At 55.1% G+C, this 20,421-nt stretch overlaps 1 protein-coding gene and 1 long non-coding RNA gene across 4 annotated transcripts; one reads left to right on the forward strand and one right to left on the reverse strand.

Annotated features, from left to right (window-relative positions):
- Positions 1-48: 48 nt before the first annotated feature.
- LOC141731965 (uncharacterized) lies at positions 49-5,584 on the reverse strand. Its single transcript, XR_012583850.1, has 2 exons — positions 5,301-5,584; positions 49-3,225 (listed from the first exon to the last, which is right to left on the reverse strand). It is a non-coding gene; the product is annotated as an uncharacterized LOC141731965 (long non-coding RNA).
- Positions 5,585-5,644: 60 nt separating this feature from the next.
- On the forward strand, positions 5,645-19,959 carry NCAPH (non-SMC condensin I complex subunit H). 3 transcript variants are annotated; one of them, XM_074559370.1, is made up of 17 exons: positions 5,645-5,905; positions 6,328-6,418; positions 6,687-6,779; positions 8,271-8,409; positions 8,769-8,890; positions 9,834-10,023; positions 10,956-11,047; positions 12,183-12,382; positions 13,521-13,666; positions 14,485-14,591; positions 14,747-14,869; positions 15,066-15,173; positions 16,078-16,242; positions 17,404-17,502; positions 18,131-18,222; positions 18,999-19,074; positions 19,514-19,959. In XM_074559370.1, exons 1-17 carry the CDS (start codon positions 5,706-5,708, stop codon positions 19,571-19,573), a joined length of 2,103 nt encoding a protein of 700 aa, XP_074415471.1. In that variant the 5' UTR covers positions 5,645-5,705; the 3' UTR covers positions 19,574-19,959. The 3 variants fall into 3 exon arrangements, with proteins under 3 accessions (XP_074415471.1, XP_074415473.1, XP_074415472.1); XM_074559372.1 differs by having other exon boundaries at positions 14,488-14,591; XM_074559371.1 differs by having other exon boundaries at positions 5,646-5,905; positions 18,134-18,222.
- Positions 19,960-20,421: the final 462 nt, after the last annotated feature.

The following is a 20,421-nucleotide window of genomic DNA, read 5'->3' on the forward strand; positions in this document are numbered from 1 at the left end:
GGGGATCTTGAATCCCAAAATCCCAAAAAGGCTTTTTCCAGCAGCATGGGGAATCATCAGCCACAGCACAGATTCTGGGATTCAGACAGGCCTGGCCCTGCTCTGGGTCTGTTTGGCACAAGAAGCGCGGCTCCTTTGGAAGCTGCAGCCAAGGATCCAGCGGCGCCTTTGGAAGCCGCAGCCAAGGATCCATCCGGGAGCCATTCCCATTGTTCGGAGCGTTTTTCTGGGATTGCCGTGGATACAAGGCCTGCCCCGCCCATCCTTGCCTTTATTGTTGTTTTTATTTTCTGTCCCTCGAGGGCTCCTCATGGCCGAGCGTTGCAGGAGGGAAGCGTAGGATCCGCTGTTTACGGAGCGTTCCCACAGGGAATGACGGGATTTGGGTTTTTGGGATTTCCGTGTCCTTGCTGGAGCCCTGGTGTGAGGTCACAGAGCCCAGCCTGGGAGCTCCCGGGGTTTATTTCCCATTAAAATCGCCATAATCTGAAAAAATTCCGATTTTCAGCCTTCACGACCCACCATGGGCCCTTCCAGCCTTCCCCATTCTGGGATTCTGGGATTTTGGGATTTATTCCTTTCCCAAACCCTGCCACAAAATCCTGTGTCCAGCTGAAAGATGGACACAACCATTATAATGCAATGTTCAGCATGGGAATCCCCCTTTTCCTTGGAATATCCACCCCAAATCCCATCCCTGCTGGAATATCCACCCCAAACCCCACCCCTGTGGAATATCCACCCCAAATCCCACCCCTGTGGAATATCCACCCCAAATCCCGTCCCTGTGGAATATCCACCCCAAATCCCACCCCTGTGGAATATCCCCCCCAAATCCCACCCCTGTGGAATATCCACCCCAAATCCCATTCCTGTAGAATATCCACCCCAAATCCCGTCCCTGTGGAATATCCACCCCAAATCCCATCCCTGTGACTCTGATATCCCTGGGGAATTCAGGATGGCAGCAGCTGGAAGGAAGTTTCTGGAACGTTCTTCCCACGGAGCATCCCAAGAGAGAGAGAACCCAACCGTCCTTCCCAAAGCGTCTCGGGATTGTCCCAGTGTGGATTTTCATGGATAAATATTCCTTTGATGTGGAGAATGGTTCGTTATCCCTTAATGAGGGGAGGAGGGGTGGGAACGGGACAAGGTGGGAAAGCTAAAATTCCACAAAAAAGATGGGTTTGGGAGGGGTTTGCCCTGAAACGTCACCGAAACAGGAAAAGGGACAATGCCCAAAATTCCTCCTCAAATTCAGGGCTGGGAGCACAGCACTGATTCCCAAATCATGGAAATTCATGAATCCCTCCTGGAGCACAGGCTCCATTCTCTGGGTGATTCCTGGTGTTTCCGGTGTCCCTGATGGATCCCAGCTCCCCTTCCCGGGCTGGGCTTCCCAAATCCTGCTGCTCCGCCGGGAACATGCAATCCGTGCTTTTCCAAGCAGGATATTCCAGGTGGGAATTGCAGGAGCATCCCGCCCGTGCTGGCAGTTCCAGCCGACTGGAATTCTGGATTTTAATTAAAGCAGCGTTCCCGGGCTCAGCTCAACCCCACGGGCCCGGTAAATTCCAGCTGTTGGTTTTCCATCAGTGATTTTATGTGGGAAAAAGGAGAGAAGGGATAAATATCCACACGTTCCTGGCTGAGCTTCCTGTGAACGCCGGGCTGGATCCCCCTTCCTGGTGGGATTCAGATCCCAATGTAGTCATTTCCTTTACTGGGATTATCCCTTCCTGGTGGGATTCAGATCCCAACAGAGCCGTTTCCTTTACTGGGATTATCCCTTCCTGGTGGGATTCAGATCCCAATGTAGTCATTTCCTTTACTGGGATTATCCCTTCCTGGTGGGATTCAGATCCCAAAGATCCATCGGGATTATCCCATCCCTTTAACAGCCCTGTCCCTAATGGGGAATTTCACCCCCACCCCATAAAATGAGGTACAAAACTCCCCCTCAGCCACACAAGGAAAGGGAATTCCACATTCCCGGGGCTTTGTGTTATCCCTCCATCTCAAATTCCATGGTAAACCCCCCAAAATCGGGGCTGACCACAAAAACCCCCAAATTTTGTCATTTTTGATGCTTTCCAAGCGGGATCTGCAGCTCTGAGCGAGCCCATCCCGCTCAATTCCCTCTCTGGTTCAGCCTCATTTCCATGGATGCATTCCAGCATTTTGCATAAATGTTTGCTTAATGCCGAGTCCAAAATATCCCAGAAAATAAAAAACCCCAGGAACTCAAGGCAGCTCCCGGGGTGGATCCCGCGGTTTCCATGGCACCCGGGGGCTCTGGGATGCTTCCCAAAAACTCAGAGCTCAGGGAGGAACGATTCGGGTTCAGGACATCCACACGGAAGTGAATTCACGTTTTTCAGGAATGTCCAGTTTTATTTTTGGGGCAGATTTGGGGTTCCTGGAGGGTGGAGAATTCCAGCTGGTTCCCAGCAGTAATTAGCGTTAATTACCCTGGTAATTACTGAGCTCTGAACAGGAGCTGCCAGCAGCAGCCATTAGGAACCAGCCCGGGCTGGGTGGGAATTTTGGGGTGGGAAATGAGGAATTCAATTGGATTTGGTGTTTCCAGGGCTGAGGAACCTCCTGGGCATTGGGAGTTCCAGAAGGAAGGAAGGGAAAAGGGAAGAGAAGGAATTGCTTTCACAAGGATGGGCTTAATTAGAAATTAATTATTCATTTGAGCAACCGAGGGAATGCAGGAGGATTTAAGGGATCCTGGGGGATCCACGCTCTAGCCAGGATTTTTTAGGAAGAAATTCCTCCCTGAGGGGCTGGGATGGAATTTCCCCCTGGATCCCTGGGAGCGTCCAAGGCCAGGCTGGACAGGGCACCAAAAATCTGGGAAATCCTGGGATTTGTGGCAAAAGAATTGGGGATAAAACACAGGGAATGAGAGCAGCAGAGGTCAGATCCTCACTGCTCGTTGGGAATGAGGGGCAGGGAAAAGGGATTGGGGCCATTCCCAGGGAATGAGGGCCAGGAGAAAGGATTGGGGCCACGCTGAGGTCTGTGACACTCCAGCCTCTTCCAGAACATTCCCACTAAAGGGAAAAGAATCCATCCCAGCTGGATGTGAGCGAGGCGTGCAGCAGCCAGGCAGAACAGAGCTTCCCAATGAAATCCTGGAAAGATCCAACCCCCTTTCCCTCTCCTGAGCTTTCCCTCGTGGCTCTGGAGCCGCAGCCAGAGGGGATGGACACGGCCCTGGAAGGGGAAAACAGGGGGAGAATGCCCTGAAATCCCAAATCCGAGGCCTTTTCCAGGCTCCATTCAGGGAATAGCCAGGGAATGGTCCGTCGGTCCCAGGGTGGGATTCTCTGCCCATCCCCTGCCTGTTCCAGGCAAAGTCTCCAATCCCCATTCCCTCCCCTTTTCCCAAGTTTCCCACCCCACAGCTCAGAGACATCCCAGTGCCCCAAATCCTCCCAAACCCTTCCCAAGCCCAGCTGGAAAAGCCCCAGCAGCTCCCAAAGGAAACCTCTCCCTGCACCCAGGAGCATCCCCACATCCTCCCGGGATTTTGGGAATGTGGGGAGCTGGGAATGGAGTCCTGGCAGGGATTTCTGGAGCCGGGGACGGATCACAGCCCTTTGTACCATTGCTGTCACAGTGATCCATTCCCTCAATTTCCCCCTCCCATCCGGGAACGCTCCTGCTGATGCCGGGGGAAAATCCAACGCGGTTGCCAGGGCAGGAATGATTTATTCGGGCATAAAACCTGTCAGAATTCCTTGGAGTCTCCTCCGGGATGGGCTCAGCTGCAGAGATTGATTTGTTTACAGCAGCCACGGAAAGCGGGGGCTGCTCCCAGGAAAACACATCCCAAACCCAGCCGGGGATTTTCCAGCCTCTCCCAAATACCCTGGAGCAGCCGAGGGAAGGCACCGACCCCATTGCTCAGCCCCCACATTATCGGGGGCACAAAAAACCCCAAAGGGGTTCAGATCCTCCAGGTTTGGGAATCTTCCAGGGAGATTCCAGGCTGCTCTTCCAAGGAGATTCCAGGCTCCAAGCATTGATTCCTTTGCCATTTTTGGGGTTGGATGAAGGCAGAGCTGAGATCCCTCCGGCTCCGTCCTGGCAGGAATGGAGCCTGGCTCCAGAGGAACAGATGGAGCCAAAATAAAACTGGGATTTGAGGGTTGAGGACCACCCTAAATTCACATATTCCTCAGGAAAAATGGAATTTTCCTTGTTTGGTTCCAGTTGATGGATGGCTGTGCTTGGAATGGGTTCTATAAAAACTCAACTGTGAATTGAGCCCAGGAAGGGCTCAAATGAGGAAAGGGGATTTTCTTTGTTTGGTTGATGTGTAGTTGTGTGTGGAATAAAAACCCAAGTGTGGATCAAGCTCAGCTCCAGAGCCAAAATCAAACTGGGATTTGGGGGTCAAGGATCACCCTAAATTCACACATTCCTTAGGAAAAATGGGATTGTCCTTGTTTGGCTGATGGATGGCTGTGTTTGGAAAGGGTTCTATGGAAACCCAGCTGTCACTCCTGTCCTGGGGACAGGGCTGGGTGGTTTTCCTTGGATCAGCCCTTCCCGGGAGCCTGGAATATCCCGGATAGGGACACCATTCTCTAAATCCAGGTTTCCCCCCCCCGGGAGATCCCACGGCTCCACTCCGCGCTGGAGCTCGGATTTAATATCCCAAAGGTGTTTTCCACCCTCAGCAATTCCACGGTTCTGTGACCCCTTGGCTGCTCCGTGCGGGGAGGGGAAATGCTGGGAGAACCATTCCTGCGGAGATCAATCCACGGCTTTTCCTCCTGCTCCATCCAGCGGCTCGGCCGGGAAAAACCGCCGGGAAAAACGGCGGCACCCAGCGGCAGCATCCCTAAATCCCAAATTCCGCCTGGGAACGCCGGAAAAGCTCCTGCTCCCGGTGGAGTCAAACCCCTCTTCCCAAACTTTGGGAATTCCCAGGCTTTGGGGACGGATCTGGCACATCCAGGCCTGCCCCATTTTTTTTCTAAAGCTCCCAGAGCACGAGGGATGCTCCAGAAGGAAAAGCCATGGATTTCCTTCCCTCCTGGGGGAGCTTTGCCTCAGGCACAGAGCTCGGGGCTCTCCCAGGGATGTGGGACCTGGAGCCAGGTGAGGTCACGGGGAATGTGGGAAATACATGACAGGGAATATGGGAACACACCTTGGAGAGTGACAGGGAATGTGGGAATTACACCTGGAGAGTGACAGGGAATGTGGGAATACACCTTGGAGAGTGACAGGGAATGTGGGAACACACCTGGAAGGGCAAAGGGAATATGGGGACCCACCTGAAGGGGAAGGCCTGGATGTTGCACTCAGTGCCAAGGTGGGGATCGGGCCCATCTTGGACTCGGTGATCCCAAAGATTCCAAGATTACCTCAGCGATTCCGGGGTTAGCGGCACGGTTCTGGCGGCTCCTCCTCCTTCCGGGGGGGCTCCAGAGCAGCACCGGAGGCCACTGACCCCGTTCCGGTCCCGGAATTAGGGTGGAAAAGGGGGAAATGGCGAGGCCGCCCCTTCCCTTCGCCGGCCCCCTCACGGCTCCCTCAGAGCGAAGCCCCGCCCCCTTCACCCTCACGACCGTTACTGAGCGCGCGCCGCCGTTCAAACCCTCCTCGGGGGCGGGCGCGCCGCGCGCTGATTGGCTGGAAGGCGCGGAGGGGGCGTGGCCCCGGGGATAGAGCGCGGAGCCATGGCCATGGCTGTCTGCAGCCCCTGCCCGGCCGCCGCCCCCGCCGCCTTCCTCTCGCCGAGCCTGCAGGCCCCCGGCAGCACCGGCACCCCCGTGTTCGCTAAATGCCCCGACAATGACGATGAGCGCGAGAGGCGCCAGCGCCGCCGCTCCAGGGCTGTGGAGTCGTCGCTGGAGGGCCTCGGTTCCCCATCGGTCAGGTAGGGCCGGTCCGCGATGCCTGGGCCGAGGGGGGAATGCGGGGCTGAGGGGAGAGCCCGGGCACCGATCCCGCTGTGTCCCGGCTGAGGGGGGAGCCCCGGTACCGACCCCGCTGTGTCCCGGCTGAGGGAAGAGCTCGGGCTGAGGGGAGCCCCGGTACCGATCCCGCTGGGCTGGGGCTGAGGGGAGAGCCCGGGCACCGATCCCGCTGTGTCCCGGCTGAGGGGAGAGCCCCGGTACCGACCCCGCTGTGTCCCGGCTGAGGGAAGAGCCCCGGTACCGATCCCGCTGGGCTTGGGCTGAGGGGAGAGCCCCGGTACCGACCACGCTGTGTCCCGGCTGAGGGGGGAGCCCCGGTACCGACCCCGCTGTGTCCCGGCTGAGGGGAGAGCCCCGGTACCGACCCCGCTGTGTCCCGCAGGACCAAGACCTGGCGGTCGCCGCTGCCCCAATGGACCGACGCGCAGATCGCGGAGCACTACAAAACCTGCATCAAGCTCTCCGCCGAGAACGTGAGTCCGGGCAGCCGCGTTCGGGCCCTGCGCGGTTTAAAAGCCCTCAGCAGTGGGGTTTGGCAGGTTAAAGGACCACAAAGCGGTGTCCGGTCCCAGCCGGGCCATGGGCGCTGTGCACACGCTTCTGGAATATCTCTGGGCAATCCCTGGAAAAAGTTCCTGTGGGAATTTACCCTGCCCGTTCCTCTCGTCCCATGCTGGGCCCCGGGGGTGTCCCTGGCCAGGGGAAGGGTCCCAGCTTTTTCTTCTGGGTGCTTTCTTGCAGAAAATCACCACCAAGAACGCCTTTGGGCTGCACCTGATCGATTACATGGCCGACATCCTGAAGCAGGACAACTCGGAGCTCATCAACTTCCAGGTCAGAGGGGTCCCTGCTGTTGCTGCTGCTTCATTTCTGTGGGATCAGGTCCTTCTCTGACCCAAAGATGGGATTTCAAAAACTTGTGCTCCATTTTCAGTCTCACATGAAGGGTGAGACAATACAGACATAATAATTCACGTTATTGCAATCAGAAGCCAGTTGGGGCGGTCATCTCTTGTCTTTCTTCTCTCGGTCTCCTGGTTACAGCCTTGGAGAGAGCTCCTTATCAGCTTCTTCTTGCTTCTCAGCTTCTTCTCACTCCTTTTATTAAAATACATTTTCTTTGGTGTCTGCTGTGAGATGTGACTAGGAATAAGCAAAGCAGGCCTCTACTTAGAAATAAAGAAGACAAAACTTTATTAACTAGCATACAACTATATGTAAAAAGAAACACCCAGAAAGAATGAGAACTTTCTAAAAACATTTCTGTCCCAGGTTGGGGTTTCCCTGTCCAGCTGTGCATTCCCTGTCCAGCTGTGAATTCCCTGTCCCAGCTGTGCATTCCCTGTCCAGCTGTGCATTCCCTGTCCCAGGTTGGGGTTTCCCTGTCCCAGCTGTGCATTCCCTGTCCCAGCTGTGCATTCCCTGTCCAGCTGTGCATTCCCTGTCCCAGGTTGGGTTTCCCTGTCCCAGCTGTGCATTCCCTGCCCAGCTGTGCATTCCCTGTCCCAGCTGTGCGTTCCCTGTCCCAGGTTGGGATTTCCCTGTCCCAGCTGTGCATTCCCTGTCCAGCTGTGCATTCCCTGTCCCAGGTTGGGTTTCCCTGTCCCAGCTGTGCATTCCCTGCCCAGCTGTGCATTCCCTGTCCCAGCTGTGCGTTCCCTGTCCCAGGTTGGGTTTCCCTGTTCCAGCTGTGCATTCCCTGTTCCAGCTGTGCATTCCCTGTCCAGCTGTGAATTCCCTGTCCCAGCTGTGCATTCCCTGTCCAGCTGTGCATTCCCTGTCCCAGCTGTGCATTCCCTGTCCCAGATTGGGATTTCCCTGTCCCAGATTGGGATTTCCCTGTCCCAGCTGTGCATTCCCTCTCCCAGCTGTGCATTCCCTGTCCCAGCTGTGCATTCCCTGTCCCAGCTGTGCACTCCCTGTCCCAGGTTGGGGTTTCCCTGTCCCAGCTGTGAATTCCCTGCCCAGCTGTGCATTCCCTGTCCCAGCTGTGCATTCCCTGTCCCAGCTGTGCATTCCCTGTCCCAGCTGTGCACTCCCTGTCCCAGGTTGGGGTTTCCCTGTCCCAGCTGTGAATTCCCTGCCCAGCTGTGCATTCCCTGTCCCAGCTGTGCATTCCCTGCCCAGCTGTGCATTCCCTGCCCAGCTGTGCATTCCCTGTCCAGCTGTGCATTCCCTGTCCCAGCTGTGCATTCCCTGCCCAGCTGTGCATTCCCTGTCCCAGCTGTGCATTCCCTGTCCCAGCTGTGCATTCCCTGCCCAGCTGTGCATTCCCTGTCCAGCTGTGCATTTCCTGTCCCAGCTGTGCGTTCCCTGTCCCCGCAGATGGCAGCCGGGGCTGTGGAGGCCAGCGCCAAGATCTACGCCATGCGCGTGGATTCCTTGCACGCCGAAACCTTCAGGGTCCTGGGCCAGCTGGGCAAGCAGCCCCGCGCTGCCCGGGACACAGAGAGCCCCCAGGAAGGTGGGAATTCCCTCTTTTCCTCCCAAAATCCCCGCGGATTCCCTCCTTTCCCAGCCGGGCGCGTTTTTCGCTTTGGGGTTCATTGGATTAACTGGGTTTTCCAAGGGTTGGGAGGTCGCAGATGGGTTCTCCTGGAATGCTGGAGCAGGGAGGGCTGGGAGGAGGAGCTGGATCTGTCCCTCAGGGATTTCAGGCTGCACTTGGGGGTCCATAAAAAGCCAGCAGAACATTGCTGGTGCCCACACATCCTGAGGGATTCCAGTGCCCGCTGCAGTTTGCTGTACAAATTCCCGGTTTTCTCCCTCCTTTGGGGTATCCCAGCCCTTCTGAGGTGGAATTTGTCCCTTTTCCCATGCCAGACTCCAGCCCAGCCCCCGAGGCTGCCAGGAAGGCTCAGCCAAAGAAGAAGCAGCAAGGCTACAAAACCATCGAGCAGAACCTGAGCAACATCAACGCGCCCGAGGGCAGCCAGAGGCCTGAGGTGGGCCTGGGCTGATTCATTCTGGATTCCCATTTCCCAGTATCCATCTCCGTTCCCAGATTCCCATTCCCCACTTCCCACCTCCATTCCTGAATTCCCTTCTCCATTCCCTGCTTCCCCTCTCAATTCTCCCATCCTAATTTCCACCTTCATTCCCTGATTCCCATCCCCATTCCCTGATTCCCCGCTCTCTATTCCCTAATTCCCATCCCCATTTCCTAATTCTCTAATTCCTTCTCCATTCTTGGATTCCCATTCTCTAATTCCCACCTCCATTCCCTAATTCCCCTCTCCATTCCCAGGTTCCCATTCCCATCCCCATTCCTGAATTCCCCTCTCCATTCCTGGGTTCCCATTCCCATCCCCATTCCTGAATTCCCCTCTCCATTCCTGGGTTCCCATTCCCATCTCCATTCCTGAATTCCCCTCTCCATTCCCTGATTCCCATTCCCCGATTCCCCTCTCCACTCCCCCATCCTAATTCCCCTCTCTATTCCCTGATTCCCATCCTAATTCCCTGATTCCCATCCCCATTCCCATTTCCTGATCCCCCTCTCCATTCCTGGATCCCCATTCCCTAATTCCCCTCTCCATTCCTGGATTCCCATCCCCATTCTCTAATTCCCTCTCCATTCCTGGATTTCCATTCCCTAATTCCCCTTTCCACTCCCCCATCCTAATTCCCCCTCCATTCCCTGATTCCCATTTCCTGATTCCCCCCTCCATTCCCTGATTCCCATTCCCTAATTCCCCTCTCCATTCCTGTATTCCCATGCCCATCCCCATTCCCTGATTCCCTCTCCATTCCTGGATTCCCCTCTCCATTCCTGGATTCCCCTCTCCACTCCCCCATTCCCTGATTCCCCCCTCCATTCCCTGATTCCCATTTCCTGATTCCCCTCTCCATTTCTGGGTTCTCATTCCCCGATTCCCTGTTTCCCAGGTGGATCCCATGTTCCAGCGCTCCATCGCCTCGTTCGACGAGTGCAGCGCCGCCGGCATTTTCCTGACGGGGCTGCGCTCGCGGGACTTCCAGAGCCGCCTCCTGTTCCCCTCGGAGCTCGTGCCCCTGCCCTCCTCGGAGAGCCTGGCCCTGCCCAGCTCCCAGCCCGTCACCGTGCCGGGCCTGAAAGGTGAATCCCAGCTTTCCCAGCCTTTTCCCTGCTTTTCCAGCCTTTCCCAGCCTTTTCCCTGCTCTTCCTGCCCTTACCCAGCTCCTTCTCCCATGTGTTTGTTCGCTGCTCACATCCCCAGGATCTGGAAAACTGGAAATTTTCCAGGCTGCTGGAAAACTGGGAATATGGGAGGTTTGAGGTCCTGAGGCAGGTGGGAATTCCAGAGCCAGTTTATGGGAATCCCTGAATTTGGGATCCTGTGCAGGAATTTTGGAGGTTTGAGGTCCTGAGCCAGGTTGGGAATTCCAGAGCCAGATTAGGGATTCCAGAGCCAGGTTGGGAATTCCTGAGCCAGATTGGGAATTCCTGAGCCAGATTAGGGATTCCTGAGCCAGGTTGGGAATTCCTGAGCCAGATTAGGGATTCCAGAGCCAGGTGGGAATTCCTGAATTTGGGATCCTGTGCAGGAATTTTGGAGGTTTGAGGTCCTGAGCCAGGTTGGGAATTCCTGAGCCAGGTTGGGAATTCCTGAGCCAGGTTAGGGATTCCAGAGCCAGATTAGGGATTCCAGAGCCAGGTTGGGAATTCCTGAGCCAGATTAGGGATTCCAGAGCCAGGTTGGGGATTTCAGAACCAGGTGGGAATTCCTGAATTTGGGATCCTGTGCAGGAATTTTGGAGGTTTGAGGTCCTGAGCCAGGTTGGGAATTCCTGAGCCAGATTAGGGATTCCTGAGCCAGGTGGGAATTCCTAAATTTCATTCCTGCATTCTCCATTCCCTAATTCCCCCCACCATTCCCGGATTACCCTCTCCACTCCCCCCCCATCCTAATTTGGAATCCTGTGCAGGAATTTTGGAGGTTTGAGGTCCTGATGCAGGTGGGAATTCCTGGTCCAGGTGGGAATTCCTGCTGGGATCCCAGGAATTCACCTGCATCCCCCTCTCCGCAGCCCTGCTGGCCCGGTGCGCGGAAAAACGCCCGATCTGCTCCTCCCTGGCCGGATTCCGGTTCACCGAGTGGGATCAGGAGTCCCACGACGAGGTGGGTGGGAATTCCAGAGCCAGATGGGAACTCCTGAGCCAGGTTGGGAATTCCTGATCCAGATGGGAATCCCTGAGCCAGGCTGGGGATTCCAGAGCCAGATGGGAATTCCTGAGCCAGATTGGGAATTCCAGAGCCAGGTGGGAATTCCTGGTCCAAGTGAGAATTCCTAACACAGATTCCTGAGCCAGTTTGGAAATTCCAGAGCCACATCAGGAGTTCCTGAGCCAGGTTGGGAATTCCAGAGCAAGGCTGGGAATCCCTGAGCCAGGTTAGGAATCCCTGATCCAGGTGGGAATCCCTGAGCCAGGTTGGGAATTCCTGAGCCAGATGGGAATCCCTGAGCCAGGTTGGGAATTCCAGAGCCAGGTTGGGAATCCCTGAGCCAGGTTGGGAATTCCAGAGCCAGATTAGGGGTTCCTGAGCCACATTCCTGATCCAGGTTGGGAATTCCCGATCCAGGCAAGATCCCCAATCCAGGTTGGGAATTCCTGATCCAGGTGGGATTCCCGATTCAGATAAGGAATTTTCAATCCAGGTGGGAATTTCCAGCCCAGGTTGGGAATTCCCAATCCAGGCAAGATCCCCAGTCCAGGTTGGGAATTCCTGATCCAGGTGGGATTCCTGACTCAGATAGGGACTTTCCAGTCCAGATTGGGAATTCCCAATCCAGGCAAGATCCCCAATCCGGGCTGGGAATTCCTGATCCAGGTGGGATTCCCGATTCAGATAAGGAATTTCCAATCCAGGTGGGAATTTCCAGCCCAGGTTGGGAATTCCCGATCCAGGCAAGATCCCCAATCCGCGTTGGGAATTCCTGATCCAGGTGGGATTCCTGACTCAGATAGGGAATTTCCAATCCAGGTGGGAATTTCCAGTCCAGGTTGGGAATTCCCAATCCAGGCAAGATCCCCAATCCGGGTTGGGAATTCCTGATCCAGGTGGGATTCCTGATTCAGATAGGGAATTTCCAATCCAGATGAGGAATCTCCAGCCCAGGTTGGGAATTCCCAATCCAGGCAAGATCCCCAATCCGGGTTGGGAATTGCTGCTCCGGGTGGGATTCCTGATCCAGATGAGGAATCTCCAGCCCAGGCTGGGAGTTCCCACTCCAGGCTGCCCTGGTGTGTTGCAGTCGGTGTCGGCGCTGCTGGAGCGGTTCCGCGGCAGCGAGCACGCCTTCGATCCCGGCCTGGATCCCGGCAGCGAGGAGGGCGAGGGCCCGGCCCCCTGCCAGCCCCAATTCCTGCCCGAATTCCAGCCCGAATCCCCAGGCAGCGACGGGAGCCAGCGGGAACTGCAGCCCGAGCGAGACTCCCCGGGCCACGGCCACAGGTGGGGCTGCAGCCAGGGAGGGCGGCTGGGCTGGGTTCCGGGGGAAACCCCGGGAATGCCGAGGGAATTCTGAGCAGGGATAGCCAATCCACTGGGAATTCTGAGCAGGGATAACAAATCCCTTGGGAATTCTGAACTGGGATAACAAATCCCTTGGAATGCCAAGGGAATTCTGAGCAGGGATAACAAATCCCTTAGGAATGCCAGGGGAATTATGAGCAGGGATAGCAAATCCCTTGGGAATGCCGAGGGAATTCTGAGCAGGGATAAGAAATCTCAGAAATTCTGAGCAGGGATAGCCAATCCCTTGGGAATTCTGAACTGGGATAGCAAATCCCTTGGGAATAACGAGGGAATTCTGAACTGGGATAACAAATCCCTTGGGAATGTCAAGGGAATTCTGAACTGGGATAGCCAATCCCTTGGGAATTCTGAGCAGGCATAACAAATCCCTTGGGAATACTGAGGGAATTCTGAACTGGGATAACAAATCCCTTGGGAATACTGAGGGAATTCTGGGCAGGGATAACAAATCCCTTGGGAATTCTGAACTGAGATAACAAATCCCTTGGGAATGCCAAGGGAATTCTGAACTGAGATAACAAATCCCTTGGGAATTCTGAGCAGGGATAACAAATCCCTTGGGAATGCCAAGGGAATTCTGAACTGGGATAACAAATCCCTTGGGAATTCTGAGCAGGGATAGCAAATCCCTTGGGAATGCCAAGAGAATTCTGAGCAGGGATAAGAAATCTCAGAAATTCTGAGCAGGGATAACAAATCCCTTGGGAATTCTGAACTGGGATAACAAATCCCTTGGGAATGCCAAGGGAATTCTGGGCAGGGATAAGAAATCTCAGAAATTCTGAGCAGGGATAACAAATCCCTTGGGAATTCTGAACTGGGATAACAAATCCCTTGGGAATACTGAGGGAATTCTGAGCCGGGATAACAAATCCTTTGGGAATGCCATGGGAATTCTGAACAGGGATAACAAACCCCAGGAATGCCAAGGGAATTCTGAGCAGGCATAACAAATCCCTTGGGAATGCCATGGGAATTCTGAGCAGGGATAACAAACCCCAGGAATGCCGATGGAACTCTGAGCAGCTGCCGTTCCTTTTCCTTGTTTTTGCAGCACTGGAGCTGACCTGGCAGAGGGGGACGTCAGCACCATGAGCCGGCACGTGTCCCTCAATCCCGGGGAATATTCCTACTTCAGCCCCCGCGTGCTCTCCATGTGGGCCGGCCCCGAGCACTGGAGATTCCGGCCCCGGCAGCCCCGTGAGTGCCCGGGGCGGGGAGACTGGGAATATCTGGGAATTCTGGGCTGGAATCTGGGAATTCTGGGCTGGAATCTGGGAATTCTGGGCTGGAGTCCTGGAATTCTGGGCTGGGAGGGGCTGGAGTCCTGGAATTCCAGAATCGAAAGGGCTCAGTCCTGGAATTCTGGCTGGGAAGGGCTCAATCGTGGAATTCCAGAATGGAAAGGGCTCAATCCTGGAATTCTGACTGGGAAGGGCTCAGTCCTGGAATTCTCACTGGGAAGGACTCAATCCTGGAATTCTGACTGGGAAGGGCTCAGTCCTGGAATTCTCACTGGGAAGGGCTCAATCCTGGAATTCCAGACTGGAAAGGGCTCAATCCTAGAATTCTGACTGGGAAGGGCTCAGTCCTGGAATTCTGACTGGGAAGGGCTCAATCCTGGAATTCCAAACTGGAAAGGGCTCAATCCTGGAATTCTGACTGGGAAGGGCTCAATCCTGAAATTCCAAACTGGAAAGGCCTCAGTCCTGGAATTCCAGATTGGGAAGGGCTCAGTCCTGGAATTCTGACTGGGAAGGGCTCAATCCTGGAATTCCAGACTGGGAAGGGCTCAATCCTGGAATTCCAGACTGAGAAGGGCTCAATCCTGGAATTCCAGACTGGAAAGGGCTCAATCCTGGAATTCCAGACTGAGAAGGGCTCAATCCTGGAATTCCACACTGGGAAGGGCTCAATCCTGGAATTCTGACTGGAAAGGGCTCAATCCTGGAATATCCAGACTGGGAAGGGCTCAATCCTGGAATTCCAAGCTTTTCCTTTTCCCTGGTGTCCCTCAGCAGCCCCAGACCTGCAGAGGGATTCCCGGCAGAGGATTCCCAGGAAGGTTTTCGAGCTGGATTTCCAGAAGAACATCGACTTCCAGGCCCATTTCCAGAAGACCAAGGTGCCCACAGAGCCCTTTTCCCACGGAATTCCCGGGGGGAATTCTGGGGGACACCTCCCACCCTGCCCCTTCCCAGACAAAACACTCCCTGTTTTTCCATGGAAAACCGGTGGAGCTTCCCGTTTTTCCATGGAGCTGTCCTGTCCCCTTGCCAGGCATCCACAACTTTGGCCAAATCCACCCTGGAGAGCCAGAACAGCCGGAGCACCACGCTCCCTGCAGACTTCAACTACGAACCCGAGAGCCTGGGGCAGCTCTTCCTCAAGCCCCACGTCCAGGTGAGAATCCCCAAAAGAATTCCAGGGAATCGTCCTGGGAATCATTCCCAGCACCAAACCCGTCCTCACCAAACCCTGGGAATGTTCTGGATGTTCTGCTCCCACCTCAAACCCTCCTGGAAGGGCAGGGAGGGGGATGAAGGGCCAAGGCAGGCCCAGGCTTTTCCCAGGAATGTTTTGGAATGTTTTCCCCCAGGTCAGCCCAAGCTTGGATCCAGAGGGAGCCTTGGACAGCGAGGTTGGAATTGAGGATTACGACTACAACAACCCCAACGACACCTCCAACTTCTGCCCTGCCCTGCAGGTACAGCCGGGATTGGGGATTCCAATGAGAGAGAATCCATGGCCAGGCAGTTCCTGAGGGGAGGAATCGGAGCTGCAGGGCCCTCCTGGCGTCCAGCCCGGCCTGGACATTCCCAGGAGTGGGAAAACTTTGGGATTTCTGCTCCCTGCAGCTGCCCTGGCTTCAGCCTTGGCCCCGTTCCATAGGGGTGAACCCAAGTCCCATGGGGATAAACCAAATCCCAAGGGGATGAACCCAATCCCATGGGGGTAAACCAAATCCCATGGGGGGGAACCAAATTCCATGGGATAAATCCCAATCCCAAGGGGATAAACCAAATTCCATGGGATAAACCCCAATCCCAAGGGGATAAACCCCAATTCCATGGCAATAAACCCCAATTCCATGAGAATAAACCCAATTCCATGTGGGGATAAACCCCAATTCCATGGGATAAACAAGATTCCATGGGGATAAACCCCAATCCCATAGGGATAAACCCCAATCCAAAGGGGATAAACCAAATTCCATGGGATAAATCCCAATCCTATGGGGATAAACCAGATTCCATGGGGATAAATCCAATCCCATGGGGATAAACCAAATTCCATGGGATAAACCAGATTCCACGGGGATAAATCCAATCTCATGGGGATAAACCAAATCCCAAGAGGATAAACCCAATCCCATGGGGATAACCCCAATTCCATGGGATAAACCAGATTCCATGGGGATAAATCCAATCCCATGGGGATAACCCCAATCCCATGGGATAACCCCAATTCCGTGGGGATAACCCCAATCCCAAGAGGATAAACCCCAATCCCCCAGGAAAGCCGGGCAGGAATTCCCACCCTCTGGAGCGGCTCCTGCTGCCCCTGGCTCCCCCCAGGTGACTCTGGTGTCCCCCTGTGTGCCCTGGCAGGTTCCTGACAGCGATGACGATCCCGATCCCGATCCCGCAGAATTCCCGGGCCAGGCGGGGCCGCTCCCGCTCCCGGCTCATCCCGAGGCTCCGGAGCTGCCCGGGATCGACGGCGGCGATGGCGACGGCTGCGGGGAGCTGGAGCTGATTGCTGAGCCCCCCAAGGTCACTGGGAGCACTGGGAACACTGGGAATGGGGACTGGGAGCACTGGGAACGGGGACTGGGAGCACTGGGAACGGGGACTGGGAGCACTGGGAGCGGCGACTGGGAGCACTGGGAGGGACTGGGAGCACTGGGAACGGGGACTGGGAGCACTGGGAACGGGGACTGGGAATGGGGACTGGGAGCACTGGGAATGGGGACTGGGAGCACTGGGAACGGGGACTGGGAGCACTGGGAATGGGGACTGGGAGGGACTGGGAGCACTGGGAATGGGGACTGGGAGCACTGGGAGGGACTGGGAGCACTGGGAACAGGGACTGGGAGCACTGGGAACGGGGACTGGGAGCACTGGGAACGGGGACTGGGAGCACTGGGAACGGGGACTGGGAATGGGGACTGGGAGCACTGGGAACGGGGACTGGGAGCACTGGGAACGGGGACTGGGCGGGACTGGGAACGGGGACTGGGAGGGACTGGGAGCACTGGGAGGGACTGGGAGCACTGGGAACAGGGACTGGGAGCACTGGGAACAGGGACTGGGAGCACTGGGAACGGGGACTGGGAGGGACTGGGAGCACTGCACTGGGAATTCCTCCTGGCATTGGAAGCTTCTCCCTGCACTGGGAATTCATCCCTGGGCTGGGCTGGAGCAAAAACCTCTCAGCACCTCCAGGGTTAAAAATCCCATGGGAATAAACCAAATCCCATGGGGATAAACCCAATTCCACGGGGATAAACCCCAATCCAATGGGGATAAACCCAATTCCATGGGGATAAACCCCCGTGGTTCCAGGGATTGCCAAGATTGGCATTCCCAGAGGAACAATTCCCAGGTTAAACATTGGGATTGGCATTCCCAGAGGAACAATTCCCAAGTTAAACACTGGGATTGGCACCAGAGGAACAATTCCCAGGTTAAACACTGGGATTGGCAGCGAGGCCACGCTTGCTGTTATTCCCGTGGAAAATCAGGAATTTTGAGCACTGTGGCTGTGATGATGATGATGATGATCCCAGTGATGATCCCGATGATGATCCCAGTGATGATCCCAATGATGATCCCGATGATGATCCCGATGATGATCCCGATGATGATCCCAGTGATGATCCCGATGATGATCCCGATGATGATCCCGATGATGATCCCAGATTTCCCCCCCAGGTCCGCAAGATCCCCATCCCGTACGCCAAGACAGCCAAGAGGATGGACATGAGGAGGCTCAAGAGGAACATGTGGGAGCTGCTGACAGAGCAGGGAGAGGTCAGGAAGGGAAATTCCTGCTGGGAATTCTGCAGGGGTTCCTTCCCAGTTCCTGGGATCAGCCCCAGTTCCATGGGATAAACCCCAATCCCATGGGATAAACTCCAATTCCATGGATAAACTCCAATTCCATGGGATAAACCCCAATCCAATGGGGATAAACCCCAATCCCATGGGGATAAACCCCAATCCCCTGGGATGAACCCCAATCCCATGGATAAACCCCAATTCCATGGGATGAACCCCAATCCCATGGATAAACCCCAATTCCATGGATAAACCCCAATTCCATGGGATAAACCCCAGTCCCATGGGATAAACCAGATCCCATGGGATAAACCCCAGTTCTATGGGGATAAACCCCAATCCCATGGATAAACCCCAATCCCATGGGGATAAACCCCAATCCAATGGGATAAACCCCAATCCAATGGGGATAAACCCCAATCCAATGGGATAAACCCCAGTTCCATGGGGATAAACCCCAATCCCATGGGGATAAACCAGATCCCATGGGATAAACCCCAGTTCCATGGGATCAGCCCCAAGTTTCCCATTGGCCAGCGTGGGCTGAGGTTCCCAGGGGTTTCCTTGGAATTTGGGGCTCTGCATTCCTGGATTTCCCCAGCAGGAGGAGGAGGAGGAGGCCGGGGAGGGGACGGACGTGAAGGTGGCCGGGGAGAAAAGCCTGAGTGGCCTCATCCAGGACCTGCGGCACAGGTCGGGAATAATGGGAATATCCCAAGTGGGAATGGGAAAATCCCAAATGGGAATAATGGGAATAACGGGAATGGGAGAATCCCACATTGGAATGGGAATGGAAAAAACCTACATGGGAATGGGAATAACAGGAAATGGGAAAATCCCAAATGGGAATGAGAATAACGGGAATGGGAATAATCCCGCATGGGAATGGGACAGGGACAATCCTGAATGGGAATAACGGGAATGGGAATAACGGGAATGGGAATAATCCCACATGGGAATAATGGGAATGGGAAAATCCCAAATGGGAATGGGAATAACGGGAATGGGAAAACCCCACATGGGAATAATGGGAATAGGACAGGGAACATCCCCAATGGGAATGGGAATAATGGCAATGGGAAAATCCCAGATGGGAATGGGAGTGGGAAAATCCTTCATGGGAATGGGACAGGGAAAATCCCTCTGGATGTTGGGATGGGAATGGGACAGGGAAAATCCCAAATGGGAATAATGGAAATGAGAATAGGAAAATCCAGGATGGGAATAATGGGAATAATGGCAATGGGAAAATCCCAGATGGGAATGGGAGTGGGAAAATCCTTCATGGGAATGGGAATGAGACAGGGAAAATCCCTCTGGATGTTGGGATGGGAATGGGACAGGGAAAATCCCACCTGGGAATGGGGCTGGGAGTGGGAGCAGGGCAGGGCGAACCCCTGAGGGCCCAGGGCAGTCCCAGTCCCTGCTCTGGCATTCCCGGCTCTGATCCCGATCCCGTTTTTCCACAGGCTCCCTCCCACCATGGCCAGCGAGCTGTCGGTGCCCTTGGCCTTCATCTCCCTGCTGCACCTGGCCAACGAGAAGGTGAGGGCAGGGAGACATTCCCACCCAGCCCGGGCATTCCAGGGAATGCAGCTTCTCCCAGCCATCCCAGCTTTTCCATGGAATGCAGCTCATTCCCAGTTTTGCCAGGGAATGGGAACGTTCCCAGCCCGTGCAGGGTTTGTCCCTCAGAGCCATCCCGAGCATTCTGGACTCTGGCTAATGGAACAGAATCCCAAAATCCCACAATTCCTGAGGCTGGAAAAGCTCTCCAAGGTCACAACCGAGATTCCTTCCACAGGCAGGAATTCCTTGGAATTCCTGCAGGGATGGAGACTCCAACCCCTGAGGGAATTCCTGCTCTGTCCCCATTCCCTGGAAAAGCCCCTGGGCAGGGCAGGGCAGGGCAGGAGGGGCTGGGGTTGTTCCCAAGCCTCATCCCAGGGGATTTCATTCCAAAGCTTTTCCTTCCCTTCCCCAGAACCTGGAGCTGGAGAGCACCGAGGACCTGTCGGATGTGCTGGTGAGAGGGGGGGACTGACCCTGGAGCTGCTGCAGATCCAGCAGGGAATGCTGAGAAATCCCAAAATTCCAAACCCCTGGCGAGGTTGGGATTCAGGGATGGCCTGGCTGGACAGACCCCACCAGGATCCAGCAGCTTTTCCCTGGGATTGGGAATCCCTGCACTTCACTGTGAACCCAGGCTGCTCTGTGTCCCAACATTTCCTCTGTGTGTCACAAAATTTCCTGTCTATATCCCAAAATTTCCTCTGTCTATATCCCAAAATTCTGTCTGTCCCTGTGTCCTTCCCAGTCTGTAATTCCCAGTTTTTGGATTGACTGTTAGTCCTGGCTCCCATTCCCTCCATTCTGGAATTATTCCCTTTTTCTACTGTTTTCAAGGATAATAAAGTTTGCATTTGCACACTTTGGAGAGGGGCCTGGAAGGAACAACCCCGGCGTGGGGTGGGGGCAGCAAACGGGGACAAATCCCTGAAAAAATTGGGAATGCAGGGATCAGAGCCTGGAGCCGAATTGTGGGAACGGGATCAGTGCTGGGATCTCCTCCTGCTGGGAATTCCGTTCCTGCTTTTCCTGGGGGCGGAGCCGCCGTTCCCTCGCTATTCCCGGGATTTCTCCAGGGCATGGGAATTCCAGAGGCTGCTGCTGCTCCGGGATTGGTGCTCCAGGGGATGATTTGATGATTTTCCAGGAATTGATGCTCCAGGCGCTGATTTTCCAGGAGCTGCTGCTCCAGGCATTGCTCTTCCAGGGATTGATATTCCAGGGATTGATATTCCAGGGATTGGTGCTCCAGGGGTGCTCAGCTGGCCCCGGGACCCTGAAACCCGAGCTGTTCCTAAAATCCCTAAAATCCCTTTATTTATC

This window comes from Zonotrichia albicollis, chromosome 26 (genome assembly GCF_047830755.1).
Source record: "Zonotrichia albicollis isolate bZonAlb1 chromosome 26, bZonAlb1.hap1, whole genome shotgun sequence".
In the NCBI taxonomy this organism is placed as follows: domain Eukaryota; kingdom Metazoa; phylum Chordata; class Aves; order Passeriformes; family Passerellidae; genus Zonotrichia; species Zonotrichia albicollis.